Source organism: Bipolaris zeicola (assembly GCF_000523435.1).
Source record: "Bipolaris zeicola 26-R-13 unplaced genomic scaffold scaffold_22, whole genome shotgun sequence".
Classification (NCBI taxonomy): domain Eukaryota; kingdom Fungi; phylum Ascomycota; class Dothideomycetes; order Pleosporales; family Pleosporaceae; genus Bipolaris; species Bipolaris zeicola.
In genome coordinates, this window is record NW_006912071.1 from 129,327 (window position 1) to 153,174 (window position 23,848).

At 50.8% G+C, this 23,848-nt stretch overlaps 9 protein-coding genes across 9 annotated transcripts; 7 read left to right on the plus strand and 2 right to left on the minus strand.

Annotated features, from left to right (window-relative positions):
• Positions 1 to 1,927: 1,927 nt before the first annotated feature.
• Positions 1,928 to 5,045, plus strand: COCCADRAFT_2315 (glycoside hydrolase family 3 protein; the record flags this gene model as incomplete). The annotated part of the gene is made up of 4 exons (XM_007710812.1): positions 1,928 to 2,170; positions 2,480 to 2,605; positions 2,653 to 4,931; positions 4,997 to 5,045. 4 exons carry the CDS (start codon positions 1,928 to 1,930, stop codon positions 5,043 to 5,045), a joined length of 2,697 nt encoding a protein of 898 aa, XP_007709002.1.
• A 923-nt stretch (positions 5,046 to 5,968) lies between these two features.
• On the plus strand, positions 5,969 to 11,441 carry COCCADRAFT_23606 (uncharacterized protein; the record flags this gene model as incomplete). Its single annotated transcript, XM_007710833.1, has 5 exons — positions 5,969 to 6,266; positions 6,322 to 7,832; positions 7,891 to 8,358; positions 8,736 to 10,811; positions 10,863 to 11,441. The coding sequence occupies 5 exons, from the start codon at positions 5,969 to 5,971 to the stop codon at positions 11,439 to 11,441; spliced, it is 4,932 nt and encodes a 1,643-aa protein (XP_007709023.1).
• Positions 11,442 to 11,796: 355 nt separating this feature from the next.
• Positions 11,797 to 12,496, minus strand: COCCADRAFT_87536 (uncharacterized protein; the record flags this gene model as incomplete). The annotated part of the gene is made up of 2 exons (XM_007710873.1): positions 11,797 to 12,350; positions 12,415 to 12,496. The coding sequence occupies 2 exons, from the start codon at positions 12,494 to 12,496 to the stop codon at positions 11,797 to 11,799; spliced, it is 636 nt and encodes a 211-aa protein (XP_007709063.1).
• Positions 12,497 to 12,980: 484 nt separating this feature from the next.
• Positions 12,981 to 14,105, plus strand: COCCADRAFT_87550 (uncharacterized protein; the record flags this gene model as incomplete). Its single annotated transcript, XM_007710874.1, has 1 exon — positions 12,981 to 14,105. The coding sequence occupies one exon, from the start codon at positions 12,981 to 12,983 to the stop codon at positions 14,103 to 14,105; it is 1,125 nt and encodes a 374-aa protein (XP_007709064.1).
• Positions 14,106 to 14,585: 480 nt separating this feature from the next.
• On the minus strand, positions 14,586 to 15,670 carry COCCADRAFT_87525 (uncharacterized protein; the record flags this gene model as incomplete). Its single annotated transcript, XM_007710875.1, has 3 exons — positions 14,586 to 15,465; positions 15,522 to 15,574; positions 15,638 to 15,670. The coding sequence occupies 3 exons, from the start codon at positions 15,668 to 15,670 to the stop codon at positions 14,586 to 14,588; spliced, it is 966 nt and encodes a 321-aa protein (XP_007709065.1).
• A 248-nt stretch (positions 15,671 to 15,918) lies between these two features.
• On the plus strand, positions 15,919 to 17,403 carry COCCADRAFT_2320 (uncharacterized protein; the record flags this gene model as incomplete). The annotated part of the gene is made up of 1 exon (XM_007710813.1): positions 15,919 to 17,403. One exon carries the CDS (start codon positions 15,919 to 15,921, stop codon positions 17,401 to 17,403), a length of 1,485 nt encoding a protein of 494 aa, XP_007709003.1.
• Positions 17,404 to 17,999: 596 nt separating this feature from the next.
• Positions 18,000 to 18,269, plus strand: COCCADRAFT_34014 (uncharacterized protein; the record flags this gene model as incomplete). The annotated part of the gene is made up of 1 exon (XM_007710849.1): positions 18,000 to 18,269. The coding sequence occupies one exon, from the start codon at positions 18,000 to 18,002 to the stop codon at positions 18,267 to 18,269; it is 270 nt and encodes an 89-aa protein (XP_007709039.1).
• Positions 18,270 to 18,783: 514 nt separating this feature from the next.
• COCCADRAFT_87505 (uncharacterized protein) lies at positions 18,784 to 19,149 on the plus strand (the record flags this gene model as incomplete). The annotated part of the gene is made up of 1 exon (XM_007710876.1): positions 18,784 to 19,149. One exon carries the CDS (start codon positions 18,784 to 18,786, stop codon positions 19,147 to 19,149), a length of 366 nt encoding a protein of 121 aa, XP_007709066.1.
• A 2,172-nt stretch (positions 19,150 to 21,321) lies between these two features.
• Positions 21,322 to 22,427, plus strand: COCCADRAFT_2322 (uncharacterized protein; the record flags this gene model as incomplete). The annotated part of the gene is made up of 2 exons (XM_007710814.1): positions 21,322 to 21,606; positions 21,657 to 22,427. 2 exons carry the CDS (start codon positions 21,322 to 21,324, stop codon positions 22,425 to 22,427), a joined length of 1,056 nt encoding a protein of 351 aa, XP_007709004.1.
• Between the last annotated feature and the right edge of the window lie 1,421 nt (positions 22,428 to 23,848).

Consider the following 23,848-nt stretch of genomic DNA (forward strand, 5'->3'; position numbering starts at 1 on the left):
TTGGCTGAGTAGAGCGTTGCACATGTTGCGATCTCTGAGACAGACCTCGGTGTGGGCTCTGACTGCCTCGTATGCTTTGGCAGGACGATGGCTTGCCGGCCCGGCACCAGTCAATCGAGTAGAAAGACACAATATGTTCTCACAGGCATGTTGCCTAGTCACGGGTGTACGGAAGCATGGATATCGGATATCAATACAAGTTTCGGTGAGAGGTTCCGCCATGGATGAATATAGAAATCAGGTGTTGACATGGATCTGTTCGGCACATGATTAAACTCATGTTATCGAGTGGACAAAATTTCCGTCTCTTTTGTTGTTTGTGCAAGGACTACGCAGTAGGAAATTGATCTGCTCAATCTGGCAGTACTTCGGTGCTTTGACCTGGGCAGTAACTCTAGGTATGCGCAACATAGGTAAGATTCCCCCCCCCCCCCGTCCGGTACGACGGAGCTCCAACTTAATGATAGCATCAAAGAGTGGGCAGTGCGCATGCAAAAGCCATGGTTTGTTTGACAAGTTGGGGTAACCTTGCGCCCTCAATCGAGCCCAGATATACTTGAATACACCGGCGTTTCGCAGCAATATGTAACAGGGTTTGGTCCAAATGAGGGACAGTATACATTCATATGTTGCTCTTGCAGTGATATGGCCCGTAGATTGACGACTAAGTCAGGTCGTTGATGTCATGGATCACTTGATGCAAGCATTCGTTATGAACCTTGATGACAACGACGAGGAGGATAATGATGATGATGACTAGATATGGAGGTGGTCACCAGTAAGCAATGTACCTGCACTAGATGTACAATACGGTAAAGACGCCCTGACTATGGCCTCGTTGTTATCGGAAATGAAGCTCTCGTGGCAGGGCCACTTCCGACCGACGAGACGGCGTTGTGATGGCCACGCTCCGATTGTCTGGTCCCATTCTCGATGAACCATAATCAATCAACCCCTCGTGTGGCGCACAACGGGAGACTTGGCCAACGTGATATGCAGCTAACATGCAAAACGGCTCGTTGGCCCGGATTCCCGCTTAACATTCCCGCCTCCCGGGCCGCAACATCTTCACAACCATATTGTTCCACCACTGATTGGCATTCACCTCAGCTGTGCCATCTTTGGCCGCCTAAAATGCCTTGCAGACGGCTCTCCGACTGCCTGCCAGCCTAGTTTCGGAAGTTCAGGACCGCCATCACCGCCGTTTAACAAAGAGGGAGGCAAGGAGTCAATCTCGATGCTGCTGACCCTGGCTGGGGAATCGCTTCCTCTGCGTGGCATGCATTGGCAGAGCTCCACCCGCGTGTCACCTGTTCTTGCACTGCTTGTACGTGGAACTACCTGGGCTGTATACTTGCCCAAGATACGAGCCGTCAGTGGGGGGGTTTACAAAGCTTTTGCAGCGGTACAATGACTTTTTGCAGCATACTAGCGTCGGGTGCCGCCAGTACCAGCCGCACGGCAAGCTCTAGATTGACACCACAACACGAGCCTCCCGCCCTGCCTACATTCCAGATCGAGGCGGGTCTAAGTACGTTCAACGTTGGTTGATTGCCGCCGGCAACCAATAGCGCTGCCGGCCACCTGAGACGTGCGAGCCGTAGCAAGGTACAAGGCTTGTTTCCAATTGAACCGGCATTCCAGCGTCCTCCTTCTGGGCCCATGCGTTGGAGTAGCAGACGATCAACTAACAACGCTGCGGCGGGTACTAAAAGATGACCACGTCCCTCAGTTGACCATCTTCGAAGTCTACCGCATACCTCTAGCCTTATCTCCATCTCCCATTCCTTCGCTTTCGTCGTCTTTTGATTTTATTTGATCGCTCGCTTCACTCGCACTGGTTGCACGTGGCGAGAAGCGCGGCAAACCGCCCCAGATATCCCGAAGTTATCGAATCATTTAATTCAGCCTTTTGAGGAGATCTACAATGGCTACAATTAACCTGGGCAACGCTAGCCCTACAGATGATATCAAGCAAATCGACTTAAAGCACCCGGCCATCCAGATCCAACCTCTGACCCTCGACACTCCTCTCTTGACTCCTGCTGCAACGCCCGAGGACGTTTCCCCAGCCGACGACGAACCAATGGCGGGCAAAAAGCTATTTTCAATGGAGAGGCCTGACGACAAGGCGAAGAATCTTGCCGCCAAGCTGACCCTGGAGGAACAGGTACGTGGTGCTATTGTTATCTTGAAAAGCACGGGAGTGTCAAAAACTAGCATTCGTTGCATTCTTATTGGCTATTCTGTACTGGGCCGGTGTTTGTGAGAGTTTCCTTTCTCCATACGTACACATCGATTTGAGGCTCTCATGCTTTTTTTGTGAGCCTGCAGCAAGCGACTACGGCATTTTTCTAGATGGAACTCGGCAATGCAACCATAGCGCATCTTATGCCGGCTCAAGATGCCGTCTGACGTTCTTGGGCATATGAAAGAGGCGGAAAGGGACCTATAGCGAAGTCAGGCTGACCTCGTTTAGATTTCTTTGCTTGCAGGAGCCGACTTTTGGCGCACCGTAGCTATTCCTGAAAAGGGCATTCCGTCAATCAAGACTTCGGATGGACCCAATGGCGCTCGCGGAGAGTTCTTCACTAACGGCACACCTGTACGTACTCCGGCTTGGCGCTACCCGGTTCAAGCTGACGAATTTAGGCTGCCCTATTTCCATGCGGCATATCCATGGCATCCACGTGGAACTTGGACATGATTGAAGAGGTTGGCCGTCACCTTGGTGAAGAGGCAAAGGCTCGTGGTGCACAGGTGCTGCTTGCACCCACTGTGTGCATGCACCGATCTCCTCTCGGAGGCCGCAACTTTGAGTCGTATTCTGAGGATCCTTTTCTGACCGGAAAGCTTGCGGCTTCCTATGTTCGTGGCCTTCAGAGTCAGGGTGTCGCCGCTACCATCAAGCACTTTCTTGGAAACGAGCAGGAGACCGAGCGACAGGCGTATGATGCCATCATTGCAGAGCGGCCGCTGCGTGAAATCTACCTCAAACCTTTTGAGATTGCTGTCCGAGATGCATCACCATGGGCGCTCATGAGTTCTTACAACATGGTCAATGGTGTTCATGCTGATGAGTACATTCATTCTATCAAGGAAGTCCTCCGAGGCGAGTGGCAATGGAATGGAGCCATCATCTCTGACTGGACGGGCACATATGCAACTGCTCCCTCGATCAAAGCTGGCGTCGACATTGAAATGCCAGGCCCATCCAAGTGGCGCAAAGTTGAGCAAGTGAAGGAATGTCTCGACAATGGCGAGATAACTCCCAAGGACATTGAGGAATCTGCTGCCAGGGTACTTTACCTTGTCGATAGGGTCAAAGGACTCAACAACATGACACCTGAAGAGCCGGAGCGGTCGATTGACAACATCGAAACCCGGAACCTGATTCTCCAAGCTGGTATTGAAGGCTTGACACTACTGAAGAACGAAAACGACGTCCTACCGATTAGGGATGCGAAGAAGATTGCAATGATCGGACCAAATGCCAAGCGTGCGATTGCCAGTGGTGGAGGAAGTGCTGGTTTGAACCCTTACTACAATGTCACACCCTGGCAAGGTCTCCAGAATCGATTCGATGGCGTGCTTTCATTTGCGCAAGGTTGCGACAGCTCAAAGTGGCTGCCACTGGCCTCTCCCTACTGCAAATCAAACGGTGAGACTGGCGTACGATTGGAGTACTACAAGGGGGATAGGTTCAAGGGTGAACCTGTTGTTGTTCAACAAAAGGTCAGCACAGACCTTTGGCTATGGGATTCAGCGCCTATGGAGTTACTTCCAGACTTTTCTTTCAAGGTCAAGACTACACTCACACCAAAGTCGAGTGGAAACCACAGCTTCAGTTTTGCTTCAGTGGGACCAGGTCGTATGTTTATCAACGGCGAGTTGTTTATTGACAACTGGGATTGGACCGAGGAAGGCGAGGCCATGTTCTCAGCGTCTGAGGATGTACTCAAGTCGATTTACCTAGAGGAAGGCAAGCCAGTCGAGATCCTTATCGAGAGTACCAGCGAAGTACGGCCCGCCTCAAAGGTGTCCGTTATCGGCAGGCGTCACGACTACGGCGGTTGCCGCATCGGCTATCAAGAAGAAGATAAGATCGATCGCCTACAAGAGGCTGCAGATATTGCATGTGATGCCGACGTTGCCGTCGTGGTAATTGGGTTGGACGCAGAGTGGGAGTCAGAAGGATACGATCGCCAAACAATGGACCTTCCAAAGAACGGCTCCCAGGATCGTTTGATCGAAGCTGTTCTGGCAGCTAACCCCCGAACAGTCATTGTCAACCAGTCCGGAACACCAGTCACTATGCCATGGGTGCACAAGGCCCCCGCAATCTTGCAGGCATGGTACCAAGGTCAAGAGGCTGGAAACGCGCTTGCAGATGTTCTGCTTGGAAACAGCAGTCCTAGCGGTAAGCTGCCAACGACTTTCCCAGTCCGAATCGAAGACAACCCAGCCTACCACAACTGGCCTGGTGAGAACCTAAAGACTATCTACGGAGAGGGCATCTACGTGGGTTACAGGCACTACGAGCGATCCAAGATCGCACCACTTTTCCCCTTCGGCCATGGCCTCACCTATACCAGCTTCGAGTACGGAACACCAAGCGTCAGCAGTGATATTCTGTCCGAAAGTGACGAAATCACCATTACTGTACCCGTTACCAACACGGGTTCAGTAGCCGCCCCCGAAATTGTCCAAGGGTACATCAAGGATGTCAAGTCTACGCTCCCTCGCCCAGAAAAGGAACTGCAAGCTTTCGGCAAGATCTTCCTGCAACCAGGTGAAACCAAGGATGTGGTCTTAAAATTGAATAAGTATTCAGTGGGCTACTTTGACACAAGTCTGGGCCAGACTGGTGCTTGGATTGCGGAAGAGGGAGTTTTTGAGGTGTTCATTGGCGCGAGCAGCGCTGATATTAGGTACGTTTTTTTTTGCCTTAGCATACACTTTGCTACAACGAACAGGATACTGACGATCTATACAGGGCAAAGGTCAGCTTTGAGGTCAAGGAGAGCTTCCAGTGGATCTTCTAGATAGAGAGGACATTGTTATGAGTATCACGAGTTTTTTTATGTTGAATATTCTCAGTGGCTGCGAAGGCGTTGTTGGTGCGCTGTATCGGCTTCGTGAGAGCTGTTACGCTCCGTCTGTTGAAGATGTTGAGGTCAAGGGCATCATACATAGTGGTTTGTATTGTTGGCATTTCTTCAGAAAGGGGAGGAATCATATTGCGGATGAGAGTATAGTCGTATGGCTGGTCGCTAGGGAGAGGGCGATGGAAAGTCCCCTAGTATTGGTAACATCTAGTAAATATCAGTAGCATCTAAAACAGACTAATCACATGTCGAAATCTATTTTTAAATAGCATCATGATTTGAGTGATACAGATTTATCTGGATTTTTGTATTGCGAGAACTATAATGTGAAGTGTGTTTGGACAACAATGTTGGATGCAACCATGAATCACCAGTGGCTCCCAAGCCATAGTGACCGTGCAGTTGCGTTGCTCGGCTGAATGACGCGCTGGTTTTCTGCCACTGACCGCCTTCGGGCCGACCAGTTATCCCGCCGGTCCCTGACAGAGAAACCAGATGCCACCACCATTCCATCATCGCGACTACTCTCGTCCCTGCTTGATCGCGCCTTTTTGAGTCGCTTAATACTGTCGCATATCCCGGCGGCATCGTTCCATATTCTCCTGGTGGACTCGCCGAGCAGCTCCGGCGATAGCACCAGCTCGGGCTGCCCTGCTCCTCCTAATCAACAACGATCGCCCAAGATCTAGTCTCAGACCCTACAAACCCCGACACCCTCCTGCATAACACCGCGAGCCGTCCATGAGCTCCACCAGTTTCTAACCCGCCCAAGCCATCCTAACGCGTTCATCTCCTCGGTCACGCGAATCTGCTTAAAGCCGGCGAGCCTGGTAAAGCCGACATGAATCCAGCGCATCGAGATGGGTGGCCGCCGGCACAGGCAGGTGTGTCGGCGCAGACCCAGCAGCAAACAGAGCAAGCGCAAGGACAAGCGCCAGCTCCACGCCCTCTTGGACCTTATGGGTGCGTACTTTCTACTTGTCCCACCCGCCATGGCAGTCACGAGCGAAGAAGCTGCCAAAATCGCCTTTTTACTATCATTCGACTGGAAACAAGCTGACTTTGAGAGCGACAACAGGCCAAACAACGCGAATTCACAGGCCCCACCTCATGCGTCACCTGCGCAAGGTCCAGGGCCGGTACTTCCTCCACCATCCGGTAGGTAGCGCATGCTAAGAACGCGCCTCTCTCCAAACTGCTAATTCCATCACAGGTGGTGGATACTACTCCTCAAGCGCCGCGACAGCCCACAACCAGAACCTTCCTACGCTTCCAGGATTGACTGCGCAACCTCAGCACTCGTCGCCCCACATGTCCGCTCAGCGACCACCTTCTTCTGACGCGGCAGCGCAAGGTCACCAAGGCCCCCAGGGGTCCCAATACTCGTTGCCGGGAATATCGCAAACACTGCAACAACAGCAGCAATCGCAAGCGCAGCCCCAATCGCAACAGCAACAGCACCTACCGACTTCGGAGCAAGTGAATGCGGACAGGGAACGAGAAATGCGCGAGCGCGAAACACGGGAGAGGGAAATGGAGGCGCATCCTATGCACCAGCAAGAAGAAATTGTAAAGCGCGAAGCAGAGCAGCGGGATCGGGAGCTCCATGAGCGCCAGCAGCGCGAGCACGCAGCGCTACAAAATCACTCCACGCCAATGCAGATCCACCAACCTGTTGCAGTCGCCCCTTCCGCGCGAACGATACATGGCCCGAATGGGTTGCTCGGACAATCTGGGCAGATGAACGGGCCAAATTCACTTGCACCTCCAATGGGCGGCAACCAAAACGCACCTAACCCCATGTACGGCAACGCGCCTGCGCAGCACGAGCAGACGACACCTCGTATGCAGCACGCGGTGCAAGCGCCGACCCAAGCTCAGATGTTGATGCCCTTTGCTGGTCCTCCAGGATCCATGGCTATGGGTCAGGGACAGCAGCCGATTCTCAATGACGCATTGAGCTATCTCGACCAAGTCAAGGTGCAATTCGCAGATCACCCCGACGTCTACAATCGATTCCTCGATATTATGAAAGATTTTAAGAGCGGTGCGATTGACACTCCAGGCGTTATCGAGAGGGTATCAACTTTGTTTGCGGGCAACCCAGCCTTGATTCAAGGATTCAACACATTTCTCCCGCCCGGCTACAAGATTGAGTGTGGCACCAATGGAGACCCAAATGCTATTCGAGTCACTACGCCAATGGGTACTATGGTTTCCACCATGCCTGCTCCAAGGCCACTTTCGCCACCCCGAAGCGGTGCCGCCAACGGCAACAACGCTCCACAGCATGAGGGCACTTACTACGAAACCGCACAAGGACGGCCTTGGCCTCAGCAGCAAAGGCCCCAAGGGCCAGAGGGACAAGAAACAATGTTTTCCCCAAACAACCGCACTTTGGGACAGCCTCTGTATGGACCACAGCAAGGACAACAGGGTCACCCGCAGCATTCACCAGAGGTCACCTCGCGACCCCATCCTGACCCCGCTGGCTCGGCTGCCGCACTAGCTCACCAACAAGAGCAAAGAGGCGTCTCGCAGCTGCAAAATGCCGTTTCTGCTGCTACTGGTCGCTCGCTCATGTCACCTAGCGTTGACGCTGCTACCCCTCAAGGACAAGCAATGAATGGCTCCGCTCAACTTCCCCAAATGGGCGGGGCTGCAGCCGAGAAACGAGGACCAGTGGAATTCAATCATGCTATCAGCTACGTCAACAAGATCAAGGTAAACAAACACTCATTTCAAAGCGGACCCACGGGCACGGACGCTAACTATGGTACAGAATCGATTTGCGGCTCATCCTGATATCTACAAGAACTTTTTGGAGATCCTCCAGACCTATCAACGGGAATCGAAACCTATCCAGGACGTATACGCTCAAGTCACTCATCTGTTCGGCGGCGCGCCAGATCTTCTCGAAGACTTCAAACAGTTTCTACCAGAATCTGCCGCTCACCATAGAGCACAACAACAGGCTGCCAAGAATGCTGCTGAAGATGCGGTCATGCTCAGCAATGTAAGAGGAGAATCTGGATACGGAGTCGCAGCGAACCAGCAGACACCTGGTCGCGCGGATACCTCGCGATTGCCTCCCATGGGCAACTTCGCACCCACTCCCACAGCGAACCGTGATAACAAGCGGAAGCGTGAGCGACAGGGACCAGTAGCTGCACCCATGCCTGCGCCCATGTCTCAAGAGCCACCGACTTCGAATGTCCGCGGTGGTTACAACCAGGTAAATGTTAACAAGGTACGTAAATCTTTTCACACTTTTATCGGCAAGACTGGGATCATGGCATTCGGTGGTTCCTTTTTTCCAAGATGCACGTGCACAGCCCCAACGTCCTCCAGTCAACTCCTCATCCTTTCCCTTTTCAAACGTCGCGCCCAGCTTGACTCCCACTCATGATCACGCGCTCTGCCACGTCGAGCGTTGTCGTTGTGCATGGTGACGGCCGTGACAGGTTTCATTTGCCTAGCGGTTGTTCGGACGCGTTGACGTTGCAATGGCCTGTTCCATCTCTTTCCGATGTGCGGAACGAGCCAAGGAGATTCAGTCACAGAATTGCTGCAGTTTCTAAACGTTCTTCATTTTCTGACGAGAGTTTGTCTGCTAACCAATTTAAGCGTGCAAAGACCGGACATGCTACAAAACAGACGATTCCAGATGGCCCACCAGTCTCACCTACCCTGACGCCTGCGCTGCCTGAGCCGATGCCGCCAACAACAACGACATCTCCTAGCCAAGATGAGCTTGCCTTCTTCGACCGTGTCAAGAAGTTTATCGGAAACAAGAACATCATGAACGAGTTCTTGAAGCTCTGCAATCTCTACTCGCAGGATTTGATCGACAAGCAACTCCTCCTCTACCGTGCACAATCCTTCATCGGAGGCAACCAAGAACTCTTTGCCTGGTTCAAGAAGTTCATGGGTGAAGATGAAGAGCAGCAAAATTCGCGCCCCAAGACAGTCAATTCTCGTGTCTCACTGTCTAACTGCCGAAGCTTGGGACCCAGCTATCGTCTTCTTCCCAGGCGTGAAAGGGAACGCGTATGCAGTGGGCGTGATGAGCTTTGCCGGTCTGTCTTGAACGATGAATGGGCTTCTCATCCAACATGGGCTTCCGAAGATTCTGGTTTCGTTGCGCATCGCAAGAACACATTCGAAGAGGGTCTCCACAGGATCGAAGAGGAACGTCATGACTATGACTTCAACATCGAAGCTTGTAGCCGCACGATCCAGCAGCTTGAGCCCATCGCCAACCAGTTGCTCACGATGAAGCCCGAAGACAGGATTGGGTTTACTTTGCCTCCCGGACTGGGCGGACAGAGCGAGACAATCTACAAGCGTGTTATCATGAAGATCTATGGTCGCGATCGAGGCAAAGATGTTATCAAAGAGCTCTTCCAGATGCCTTGGAGCGTCGTCCCAGTGCTTCTCCACCGGTTAAAGACGAAGCTGGAAGACTGGAAGGCTGCCCAACGAGAATGGGAAAAGGTCTGGCGCGACCAGACTCAAAAGATCTTCTGGAAGTCCCTTGACCACCAAAGCATCACAGTCAAGCAAGTTGACAAGCGACAATTCCAACCCAAGTCGCTTACAAACGAGATCCAAGTTCGCTACGAGGAACAAAAGCGTCTTCAGCAGATTCAAGAAATTTCACAGCCCGACTATCAGTTCGCCTTCTCCTTCAAGGATGAAGAAGTGCTGTTTGACGTGGCTCGTTTGATGCTTACTTTTGCCGACAACAACCCAGGTGCCGAATTTGCAAAGGTTGTGCCTTTTGTCAGGGAGTTTGTTCCCCTCTTCTTCGGCATCGATTCAGCCAAGTTTGAGCAGCGGGTACACACCTCAGAGCGCGATACGCCCAATGATTCAGGCGAAGACACTCCCTCTCCAGATGAAGACATCTCTCAACGTTCGCTGAAGACAAAGAAGGGTGACCTTCGTCGCGATGTTCTTGACCCCCGCAGTAAGCCACGCAAGGACAAAGAGGACAGTGTCGCCTCAGCAAGCCGAGACAGCACACCAGACAACTCTATGGAAGAGGATGCTGCTGTCGACAGTTCCAACTCGATGCCACGTGCAGACCGACCTGCGAGCCATTGGGTGGAATACGCCGCTACCCCGACTGCCTTTGGTGACAAGGAATTCGAGCACGAAGAGCCCTACCGCCGCGTTGAGTACAACATGTACGCCAATGCCTCAATCTACTGCTTCTTCCGGATGTTTGTTATGCTTTACGAGAGGCTTTTGAAGCTTAAGGAGAGCGAGGATGAAGTGCAAAGACTCATCATGCGTGCCAAGGAGCCCAAGCCAGCACAGAAACTTAAGATGCTGGACAAGCAACCTGAAGACTTTTTCAAGGACACTTCGCCTACGGCCAACTACTACCAGCAACTTCTCGACATGTTCCAGGATCAGATTACTGGAGATGTTGAGATGAACTTCATCGAAGAGACACTACGTCGATACTACTTGCAGATTGGTTGGCAGTTGTACTCATTCGACAGGCTACTCAGCTCGTTGGTTCGATTTGCTGTTGCAATTGTGAGCCAAGATAGCAAGGACAAGAGCCTTGATATCTACAACCTCTTCAGAAAGGACCGCGTCAACGACACCACTACGCACAAGAGCGAGATTGCCTATCGAAAGGCTGTTGAAAAGTTCGCCAAAGATGCTGATACCTACCGCATTACTTATGTAAACAACGACTGTTCTGCTGTTGATGACAATACACTAATCTTGCAACAGGATCCCGCCAAGATGGAAGCATATGTCCGGCTGTTTAAGAAGGATGATCCTACTTTTGAATTCAACACACTGGATCGGGTCAAGCGCTGGCGGGCATACGTTGCCTCGTACATGGCTATCGAGCCTACCGAGGAGGTCGATCTCTCGCGCGTCAATTATCCTTACCTTAAGAAGCGTCTAGCAAAGGCTGAACTTCTCTCCGAAGAAGACCGTTTCGATCAGGTCCAGCATGACGACAAGATTACTGTTTCCATTAGTCCTTCTGCCTACATCATGACATTCATCAACAGCGAGCCATTTGGTACGGGCGGTGTGCAGTATTTCCTTCAGCCGGATGCCGTGCGCGCAGGTGTCAGCGAGGCAGTTCCAAAGCCCAATGAGGAGTACAAGAAGCTCAATGACGATCGGAGAGAGAGGGTCCAGGAGATTCTTGTGAGGAACAATAGCTGGATGAAGGATCTGAGTCGCGAGGAGGTGGATGCCAAGAAGACGGCGTTCAAGAAAGACATGGAAGAGCCTAGGAAGGTGGCCGAAGGCGAGGATGTGGACATGGAGGGCGCAGACGGGTTCGCGTACTAAGTCTGCAGGTTGGTGTCGTGTTGGAGATTGGGCGGAACTGTTGCGTCCTCGGCGTTACGGGCTTGGATGGTCTGACTGTGGCGCGTTGATTTTGCTTAATGATCTTCGCATCGCACACATGGGGTGGGAGCGGACTGGCGTACAACACATGGCCTACGTGCACAGCATAGCACTTCCCTTTGCGTTCTTTGGAGCTGGTGTTCGATTGGTGTTCCGGATGATAACCCAGCTCATCTACCTATATCCATTTTTGTATGCGTGTATGAGAGTTTTTCTTTTCTTTTTAGGTTCCAAGTTTATATTATATTCTGCTTTCGAACCTCCTGCTTCTCTTCTTGCCTTCCTCATCCACTAGTCATTTACTAACATTCTTCGCCAACCACTCCTCCCACTGCTCCACCGTCCAACTACTACTAATCTCATTCCTCACAACCCCATCAAACACCACCGTCGGCGTCACATGCACCCCCGTCATGCGATTCGCCTTGACCTGCACCTTGACATCGTCCGTCACCCCATTCCCCGAATTCAAACTTCCATCCTCACCCGGCTTATCGCTAATCTCCAATAACCCATACACCTTTCCCTCATCCACCCCTACACTCACCGCTATCTTGGCCAGTCGCCTATACGTCTGATTCCGCGTCTCATTCACCAGACTAACATCAAAAAAGTCCTTTTGCTGCTCAAACAGCTTCTCCGAGAAGTCGTAGAATTTACTGGAATCGACGCGTTGCACGGCGTATGCGGCTTCGTGGACGAGTGTCGAGGACGGGTGCCAGGGTTGGATTTGCTGGCGGAATATGGTGACGAGGCTTGTGCTGTAGGTTGAGAGGAGGGTGGTGCGGAGGGGGGTGGTGAAGAGGGTTTTGTACATTTTGGCGGAGAAGGGGCAGACGTAGTCGAGGTCTAGAGGTTTGCGTTTGTTAGAACTAGGGAAGAAGGGGGGAGTGATTGAGGGGGGAAGACGGACAGAGCTCGAGGGTGTGGACGGCTTTGGGTTGGATGGAGGAGGAGGCGAGCTTTTGGCCTGCGAATTTGGGTGCGAGCGCCATTGTTTGCGGGTGTGGTGGGTTTCAGCGTAGATGGAAGAAGGGGAGGCTGGAAGAGGATCGTGGTGGTGAGATGTATGGTGGAAAAAGCACGCAATTGTAGGGTAGGGTTTAGATGCTGGGAGCGGTGGGTATGACGACAGTCGGACCGGCTGGCATCGACATGTGAAGATGTGATGCGATTGTTGGAATGCCGAGCTAGCACGGTTGTTTTTCAAATGCTCAAGAGATCTATAGTAGTTATGAATTATTCTGGAACCCAATGAAATGTAACTTTGGGGAATTGCATCTATCTGGAACTGCCCGCGGTCTAAAGCATAGCGTGCCCCTCCCCCGCCATGTCCAACCAAGCTGGTCGCGGCAACTCCACACATTCCCGAAACTCAAAGCTTCCATGCAGCACGCCGTCATAGCTCAACTTTCTTAGGACAACCACTGTGTCTGTTTAACTTTCCGGTGCAAAAACCACCTCTGTATTTGATTAATAATGCGCGACCTCAATTCTACCGACGATAATCTCCTCGCCCGCCTGAATGCGCTCAAGAAGTCCTCTGTCAGCTTGGATACCAGCTACAACGCGTCGATAGCGCCCGCGGAACCTCCTAAACCTACCGACGATCTTGCAGCACGATTTGCGCGTCTGGGCTCCGCGTCGCCGGCGGGCTCTCCACAGCCATCACGAACAGCGTCCACGAATAATATACGCGCACCAACTGTCGCACCGGGTGCAGCAAACTATCTAGAGGGGGTATCTCAGGGTGTGGGTGGCTTAAATGTTGAGTTTAACGATGAAGACGAAAAGAGCCTGGAAGAGCTGCTGGGTGAATTGAATGGCGCTATTGGAGATAGAAAGGAATGGGATGTGTCCAAGGAGGAGCAGCAAGATGTTGGGAAGCTATTGAAAGATATGCGCCAGATATTACCAGAAGTGGTGAATAGTCGTGCACAAGGGCAAAGGAATCAGGGTAAAACAGAGGGGCTGACCGATTGGGAGAGCATAGAAGTCAATGTTGGAAGCGGAGAAGTTGGTGCAAAGGAAGACACTGACGAAGAAGTGGACGAAGAAGGCAAAAAGAAGACTGAAGATGACGAGGCCGACGATATCATCGCAAGAGTCATGGCTGAGCTTGAAATAAGCAAGAAATACGATCCTCCCTCACCAGCATCAGAAGACGACAAGTCAGACTCTGCAGACCAGAAACTCCGCAACGAAACTACAGATAACGACTTGAGTCTCCCTTCCGCGCCCCAAGATCTACCAAAACCCGACACACAAGCCATAGAAGACGACTTCACTGCCCGCCTAGCCGCCCTTGCCGCACCCTCACCCTCCTCCCAAACAGACGCTCTCGGCCTCCCCTCCGCACCATCCTTCGCTCCCACAAAGAAACCTCCCGTCTCCACGAATCTGCAAAAGAAAATAGACGAAGAAATCGACACATGGTGTATCATATGCCAGGACGACGCAACACTCAAGTGTCTGGGCTGCGACAACGATTTGTACTGCCAGAATTGCTGGATGGAAGGGCATAAGGGGGAAAGTGCGGGGTTTGAGGAGCGACGGCATAAGGCTGTGTTGTATTCGAGGAAGAAGAAGCAGGCTGCTGTGTAAAGAGGGGGGAATTGTGGAAATCTTTGGATTCTTGGATTGCTGTGCATGCTGCATTCTAGAAAGCGAGGATGATGTTGGACCTCCGTTGGGTTCTACCGACACTTCGACTTGCCTTACGGTTCAGGCTCTGGGCTCAGTAAGAGGTATTTCTTGCTGTAGTGTATATCAGCAATGCTGTGGTCGACAGCCAGATCGGTGCGAGACAGCACGCAATACCGTGTACTCCCACGGAGCATGCAGAATCAGTGACCCGCTCAGAAAAGACCGTTCTTGAATAATCACTATCTTACTCAATATTGGATTAGAGATTACGACTAAGGGCCCTGCTCACCCCTGAGCTTGTCTCACAAGATCAACGACAGGTGGAGAGACGCAAGGCAGTATAAGAAGAATCATAGCAGTCAAAACTTGCATCATTTGCGAGTCTGGTATCTTGAAAAGCAGGGACGAGCCATACTAGAAAAACATTATATATACACCTCAATCCTTGTGTTTTTCCTCGAAAGCCAACATAGCGCCCATTACTCTTTCGTACGTCCACATAGTGACGGCGCTGGCTGGTGCTGCTTTGAGCAGACTGACGGTCAGGCCGCGATACATACCCCGCCTTCCTTCGTGTTTCCAGATATGAGCCAAGGTGCTAACTACACCAGTATATGTAGGTATGTTCCGATGAACGTAGCGCTCTCGGGTCGGGCCTTGGACCTGCAGTCGCTTGCGCGTCGTATCGAGCGGGTAGACAGCGGTCTTGGAAAGGATACTTGCCATGATACCTGCCACGGCATCTGAGCTTCCAAGTGGTAAGTGAACTGGAGAGGCGGCGGTAATTGGCTTCAAACTCTCGTAGCTGGCAAAGAAGAGGCCCATGTACGGGACAATCTGGCTGACGCCAGCTCCAAGACCGCGGAAGAAACCAGTGGGGCCTTCATGCTGCGCAATGTGCCTTAGAGAAGCGACAATGGACGTGTATACGCGTTCGGTTCCTTGAGCAGCAAAACGCGTGCGGAGGAGATCGAGCGGATATGTGAGCGTCGTCGCGGCAGCACCAGCTGAAGCGCCGCTGACGAAGTTGGTCACCGAACCGGGCAGGGTGTAGGGTGGAGGAATTGCCTCGAGTATATGCGAGACGTATGTATAGGCTGAGAACTGGACGCTGCCGTATGTCAAGTACATGAGCTCGGCGGGTATGTTGCCCTTCCACAGGCCAGTGAGGCCCTCCTCGCGCAGAATCTGCTTGAGGGTGCCCAGCGTTCCCTTATACACAGGGCCCTGGACATGGCGAACGCTGAAGGGGTCGGACAGGGAGTGGATTTGAAGCTGCAGGCGGATCTTGATGACGTCGAGGGGCGCGATCACAAAGCTGCTCACATGTCAGCCATGTCGATGATGGTGAGGAGGCCAAAGGATGAAGAATACCGTGAGACTAGACCTGCAACTGCACCTGCAATCACCACTTGCCACTGGGAGCCCTGCGAGATATATTAGCCCCGCGTCCTCTGCGTCTCCAAACGGTCGAGGCTGATGAATGGTACCTCATGCTTCAACTGCGCTACACCCTCAGACATGCGCCCAGTGCGTCAGTCGACACACGTGCTGGGGTTCGGGGCGCGATTGTATGTCCTCAACAGATCCTCGGTATGCAGGAGGAATGGATGCTGGTGCTGCCGGGTAGAGGGTGTGTGATGACCTCGGTCAATGGCGCGTTTGATTCCCACATTCCCTCGAAGCTCGCGCGACAGAAAAGAAGCAGACCCCGCCTCGTTCTGTTACTAGTATTGGAACTCACCAGCTGCGACCAATCGACCAGCCGACCATGACTTCCAACATCGTCTTCAAGCTTCCCTCACGCCATCTGAGGCTACAAGTAACAAACGCCTGCAAGACACGCGTTGCAGTCCAAAGACGGAGCTTCCGCTTCCATTCGTGCTGGCGATCACCGAATCCCGCCGAGCATGCTAATCGGAGCCCCGCTACCCATGGTCCCTTCAGGCCAACCAAACCACGGCAACAGCAACCACAGCTGCGCCAGGTGGAATGGGCAGAAGAGCAGGGGAACTCAGTCCAAGATGTATCAGCAGGTGCTCCATCAAAAAGCATCTCGGTGACTATCGACGGACAGGCCAGGGTCTTTGATGCTGCATTCCTGCGCGATAGTTGTACTTGTGTGCGCTGCGTGGACCAATATAGCAACAATAGGCTTTTCCAGACCTCGGACATTCCAGTAGATATAAAAGGTAGCGTCAAGACCGTTGTCGACGAGACAAAAGGAGACTCAATTGAAGTGCAATGGGACAGCGACGCCAAGGGGTTTGGCCCGGAGCATCGCACCCGGCACTCCATCAATTGGCTCCGCCAGGCACTCAACACAGAGGTCCAGACAAGCAGCGGCGTACGACACGATGATCGAGTGTTCTGGGATGGCAGGGAGATGACAAAGGCCAACAAATGGCTCGACTACGATGCCTACATGTCTCGAGACGAAACTCTCTTCGAAGCCCTCACCCACCTCCACAGATACGGTCTCCTTTTCATCAACAACGTGCCCGATTCAGAAGAATCCGTCGTATCCCTTGCTTCCCGAGTGGGAACTCTCAAAGACACCTTCTACGGCCGCACATGGGATGTTCGCTCCAAGCCCAAAGCCGAAAACATTGCCTACACCCCCGACTATCTCGGTCTTCACATGGATCTCTTGTACACATCCAACCCACCGCATCTTCAACTTCTACACTCACTGCGTGCCCGCACTCCAGGCGGCGAATCCTTCTTCTCCGACGCCTTTGCCGCCGCCCACCAACTCCGCGAGCAATCAGTGGACCACTTTAACACGCTGTGCACTTTTCCCGTCACATACCACTACCATCACCCGCAAAACCATTACCACCTTACCCGCCCAGTCATCGAAACCTTTCCTTGTCCCGAAGGCACAGAAATCACTAGCAGCACCATCCGCCGCATAAACTGGTCTCCACCCTTCCAAGCTCCCGTTCAAATGCCCCACGGCAATAGCACTACGCCTTCTCTCCGCTCATACATTGCTGCCGCCCATGCCTATGAGAAGTTGCTTAGTTCCCCAGATAACCTGTACGAGTACAGACTAAATGAGGGTGAGTGCGTCATCTTCGATAATAGGAGGGTGCTGCATGCAAGGCGTGCGTTTGATGCGTCAAAGGGGGAGCGCTGGCTTAAAGGCGCGTATGTGGATAATGATGTTTTCTTCTCCAAGTTGAGGGTGCTGCAGGAGGTGTTTGAGGGGAGGTGGGTTGCTGATGGGGTGGTTAGGGAGGCTGTAGTGTAGAGTGGAGAGGGGAGTATTGGGAGGGGTTTGGATATGGACTCGTTTATCTAGGGAGGGAGCTAGGGTGAAGTAAAGAATTGTAAATGATTGTGTTTGAAAATAAGGAAATTGTGGGTATGCCTGTTTTGGCATCACTTATCAATATTTTTCGCGGAGCAGTTCATTATGAAGCGTCGATTGAATAGGAAAAGCAATAAGCCAACCCGGCTTCCTCCAAGACCAACATTGCTTTTGTTGGGATACCACTTTCGAATGAAATGCACAGAAAAGAGGCGGCTTTTACCCTGCTTTTTGTAGAAATGCTACGGCTGATTCCTGTATCTCGGAGAAGAGTGCGTTTTAGGGACTTGAGCAAAGGCCAGTGTTTTGTCATTTTCAGGTGTGTGTTCATGGGACTATCGACTCATGAGGATGATGCCGAAAATGTAGACGTGCACTGAGCATAGCTGCTGGCATTACCGCTTCGTTCACAGAATGAGGTACACTGATTTTCCCTATTCGTATGTAATTTCATCAGAAGCTGAGAGTTGGTGGTCGGTATGTGTCAATATCATGAGCGCATGTCGTATTCGGCATAAGACACACCGCACTACAACATGCGCGGAAGAATGGCGTGCATAGCAGGCGGTGCCCCAGATTCTAAAATTATTGTTACACCATCGCGAACTCAGCCTCTAGAGCGCCCTAGTATTTTAACCTTTGCTGACGGTGGAGCGCAACCAGGGCTGTGCCGTGCCAACGCAAGCCAAGACCGTCAGCAAACCCTCAGCTCTCCCTCCCATCACCGCCATCTGATCACGCTCTGCGGCGGACCTAACCGCATTCTCTTGCTGGAAAAATTCCGGCCCATATGTCAGACGCAGTAATTTCGTGACCGACGCAAGCCATGGGAAGATTGTTTGTAAGCTCCAATGTAACGCCCCACAAGCTGTAGCAAGACTGAGACACAGACTTGACCGAGAGTAGAAAATACTTTGTTGAAGGAACATCTCATGATGGTTGGCACCGGTCGGAATGCAACATCGTGAGTATTTCGGTGATGACTTCTGAGGTGATGCTGAGCAAGGGCGGTGGCTGCGGCACTACTACTCACCGAGCATGTCTGCGAAGAGTTTCAGCCAGGCAGTGTTACAACCACGGCTCGGTTATGAGATGCACTCGATGAAAGGATCAATTGACCATGATATAAATCATGCCGTCTTCGCGACCCAAAAGTCCATCATCAACAACAATCACAATCACAACAACAGCAACAGCATCTTCCAACCAACACTTCTACAATCTCCTTCCACCACACACTCTTCAACTTCCAAACCACCAAAACCAACACCCCAAACCACAAAAATGCAGTTCACCACCACCTTCGCCGCTACCGCCATCATGGCCCTCACTGCCTCCGCAGCATCCATCCCCCAGCCCATTCCCCAGGTCACCCTCCGCATCTTCAACGACCAAACCGGTGTCAGCGCCGACACCACCGTCCCCGCTGACGGCACGGTCGTCACCATCCCTGCCCGCTTCACCGGCAGCGCCCTCGACAGCGGCAACGGCAACATCCTGGGCACTTCGGCCCAACTCGTCCAGTTCGAGGACACCACCAAGTGCAAGCTTGCCAACCTCAACATCCCCAGCTGGATCATTGAGCTCGATGGCCGCGCAAAGAACTTTGCTGATCTCGATGGAGATGTCACCAAGCCTGTTCCTACCTGGCTCAATGGATTCCAGTTTTCTTGTGTCAGGGCTTAGATTGTGAGCCGAGTCTAGGGCATGAGACGCACCGAGACCGAGAGAGAGAAGACGAGGACATAGGGTCCAGGGGGGGTATAGGGGGTAACGGATGAGAGGATGACGAGCTTCTTTACGACTGTTTTGCATTGCTTTTCTGGTTTACTTCACTTCTCTGGCGGTACTATTGGGGTTGTTAATATGGGGATGCGGCTTGGAGAGTTTGCTTTCACGACAGTTTCCACGCTCCTTTAGACATAGACATCAGAATATAGAATACACACGTTTCACTTGCATTTTGAATCTTCCCTGCTATGAAATCCTTGATGCACCAAAAGATAAAGGCTGATCCAGAAAAATAAAAAAAAACAGTTCCCACACACGCGGCACGAATTCAAGATGCAAAAATATACAAAAACATACAAAAACATACGTCAGCGGGGATTCGCTAGTGGTCACCCACCTAACTACTAATCCGCCGGTCGAAAGTTTATCGTGTGGGGAGCGGACGGGACCCAGAGTCATTTTTTCGCCTATGAACGTATGTGAATGTAAGTAGGATTTGATAAAAGATATATCCGGTATATAGGAAAGAATACCGGCTCCAGCGAGACTGGCGGTAAATGAAAACCAATGCTGTCAGCCCATCGTTATTGTCATGTTCCCTACATGTTGGACTGAGAATTGGGGCTTTTAAAGTGGATTAGAATAGGCTTACTAGTAAGAGATAGCCTCTGTGTTGTGATAGGGCTGACAACGGATCGTTGTAGGCAGATGTGAAGGTACTTTCCCTATCGGTACGGGAACATTGTGTCACTGCCGCGGGTATTTACTCGTAATGTTTCTCAATCCGATCCTATGTCTTCTTACTAGGACAATGAAAACCGTCTACAAGCAAAACCCCCTTTGGGGCACTTGGATGTGCAGGGAGATGGGAAACTTAATCGATAATCAATTGGACAAAAATGACGTCATTGGTATACAGTGCCCTTCCACTTGTGATATGAACAAATACCGAGCAATGCTAGACGTGAGTTGGCTGTCGAGCGGCGACGGCGTAAAGGGTAGCGAGGTTATAAAGCGAATCTAGAGATGAAGCTCTGGTGGTGCGAAGACAGAGGGCTGGTTCCGTTGGAGCGCTCTCGAGATGTAACTCTTTCGGGACTAGTGCGGCTCGTTGTCAACGTAGTGCAACATACGGCGTCTGCCTGCAGTCAAAGCATCAAGGTACAACTGTTGCCCGAGTTTCCATGGGAGGACAGGGGTTTGCAGCTGATGTTCTGGAAATACTCGCTGGGATAGGGATCGTGAAAAGTGAATATTGCACACCGCAGACGATCCAAGAGGATTACGATAGAAGCTCAAGGAGTAACTATGCAGGCTTACTCAAAACGCGACTTGTGGCTCACACTATAGACTAGACGAAGCTCTACCAATCAATACGCTCACGAGCTGTACAATGAAAGTCCTAAGAACGCGCCTAGGTATCCTCGATTGTCCGAAAAAGGATATCTTTCATTCCCCACTGGAGGAGATCCAAGTAAGCCACAGCAGGAAGATAATATAGTAGGAGGCCCACCCGCCGTGTAAGCAGAGTAATTACTGGAATTTTCAATGGAAGGGGAGGATTGGACGCTGCATTGAGCACGCACAGCACGGCCCCAGCAAGCTGCATCAAAGCAGCGACATTGAGGCCCGTACAACAAAGCCATAGACTGTATGTGTGCTCAAAGAGGATCAATGCAAGGGGGTGTGGCGGCATTCTTAAACCGAATATCTGAGTAGTGTGAGCGCATAAAGGATGTCTTTGTTTAGGCTCGAGTAGTTATAGAGTTACTATTACATAAAGCGCAAGGCGTGTATCTTCGCACGATAGCCCGCAGTAATTTTCTTTCATTTTCCGCGCAACTGTCGTGTCGGCTGTTGCAGCTGGTGTAATCAAAGAGTTAGTGTCCCAGAATCAACATGTTCTGTACAAAAGGCAAAAATTGTAGGCTAATAATATCGTAACAAGGGTCAAAGAAATCATTGAGAACAAAGCAGACTGCATGCTCTATCTCGGTCCGAGTTTACTGGCCTAACAAGTATATAAGGAAGAGATCTGGGCATTCTATACATTCTCGTTATTCACTTGAAATTTTACTTTCCTAGCATTACAAAATACAACACCGTCAACTCTACATCAATCTTACAATGCGAACAATAGCGAGTATTGCCCAAGAGCACTTTGGGGTCTCTACATATGAAGAGGCATTTGATTTTGTGCTTAATGCTACGCAAGAGAGAGAACCTCCCCGAACTACACCGTTCCATTTATCAGTTCCATATATTGCAGACAATTGCCCGGAGCTACCTTCAGAGGATGAGATTCGGAAGGCCAAAACTAAAAACATCCTTCACAATAGAATGAGCATGAACGAAGCTTTCCGAGTTCGGGACCAAGTTTATAAGATTGGCGCAGAACCAGACATTATCGAGGTAAGCAGCAGGATAAACATCGCGGTGGAAGGTCGACTGACGTACAATAGGAAGCAGAGAATCTCATCTATCTTGCAGAAAATTCTCGCGTCCGAGTGCCCAAGGTGTACAGGGTGTACCCTGGGCGTCCAGGCGTTCCTTTCCCTGAGGCTACTCTGGTTATGGAATACATACCAGGGTTCCAGCTCACGGTTAACGATTGGATGGGTTTTACTGAAGAAGAGCGTACAACACTTTGTGCCAGGGTACGCGAGCAGTTCCGCCTACTGCGGTCTATTCCATCTGAGGGATACTATGGCCGAGTTCATCGCCAAGCCTTTGGCTGTAGCATGGGCATGTTTCGCACGAACTATAAACAGTCTTGCGGCCCATACAAAACTTACGAAGAATTTACTTCAGCTGTAATCCGTGCTGCTGAAGCAAATGCTTTAGTTAGTCGTCTCCAAGAAGGTGAATTTCTTTCTGAGGACCAAAACACTGTGGTATCTGAGTACAAGCAAGCCTTGGAAATATCTACTGACCGGAAGCCTGTCTTTACTCATGTGGATCCTGCCCTAAAGAATATCATCTTCCGCCGTATTCCAACGACACAAGGCCATCCTCCAGACTGGGAAGTAACTTTAATTGATTGGGCTGGTGCTGGGTGGTTCCCACCGTGGGTACAGGGCGCTTCGTTCAGACAACGTTTCGCCTTCACGGACGCCACTTTAAAGTTCTACGCTGATATTACTAAAGTATTTGAGGACAAAGCCTATGGTGAGATGGAATGCGGAGCAGATCTGGTGCGCCTTTCCTCCAAGGTTTGGAATCGTATCTACTAAGGAGAGTGGTTGCGAAATAAACACTAAAAAGATAGATGCTTAATTGAGCGGCGAAAGAGAGACTAGGAATTTGTTTCTTTTGTTACATGTAATCTGTCTTTTAGATAATTATAAGAAAAAGTAAATTGCAAATTTTCAATTCTAATCTCAACGATCCCGAGAGTAACGACTGTTGACTATTCTGCATCTTAGACCAAACTTTGGTCACGTTATGACTTCTTGTAGTGTTCGATAGCTAAGTTAGGTATGCTACAGTGAATTACTTCGCGACGAAAGGAACCCACAAAGCGCTGTGGTCGGTCTCAAGCGTAGTTAGCACTGCCGTCCGCCAGTCTGCAAATACCTGCTCCGCAGTTTGATTTGGCGCAGACTGGTTCAACACAGGCTGATTCCTGCAGATTTTCGCGAAGAGGTCGCGATTATAGAACCGCCCATGTTCTATCCAATGTATTACCGGAGATGAGGCCTTATTGTCGAAACTAACTTTTGATTCGTGATCTTCGAAGTAGAATGCATAGCATAGGTGTCGTTTCAACTCCTTTCCTTCTTTGTGGATGAACAATGCTATGTTGCTTTTATCGTACAATCCGGTGGAGACTAGGTGGGGGCCTCGTAGGTCTGGTATGGTATTCTCGAACGAGACTGGAATAGGGTACATGTTGTAAGGTAAAGTAGTGTTTCCGAAAGCATCTAATATGATTTCCGTGCGATCTGTTAAACTTTGAAGATATTACAAAGTAGCACCCAGCTTACTATAGCTTTATATGCTATAACAGAACTTATCTATATTGTCAAAGCTTAAGACAAGAGACTGATTTGGATAAACGTTTAAGACAACTGCTGCTGTCTTGGAGGATTTGCACTTGTCTATGAGCATTGCTGTATTTTGCCTTAGGCTTAACAGTGCGCACTCTAGGGGAAGTCATCCTCCTTATCACCGTTATTACTAGATAGGCAATTATTTCGGTCTGAATGGGAGCAGTAAAGGAATCTTAGAAAGTGTAATCACCTACTCCCCTAGAACCGACACGCAGGACCATTCTTCTTCTCTTGGACAAGCAAATGACGACCTTGCAAGGTCCGCAATGTCCAGCGGCTAAGTTAACCAACCGACCAACCAACACGAGTCCATCCAATTCTATCAATTCACGAACCATGTCGGCCCATTGATTACTATTTCCATTCACTGGATAGCTGAAAGATCGGACGGGTTATATGACCCGGGTTATTCTGGTCATTGACTAGTCTACCTATTCATACTGCGACACTAGTAGACAAGAAACAATACCAGCTCCAGCGAAGCCTTGATCACACATGAAGACAGATCTTGTTAGCAGATTGTTATCATCATGTTTCTCATATGCAGGACAACTCATTTAATGATATTACAATTGATTTTAAACATACTTATTAGTAAGAGA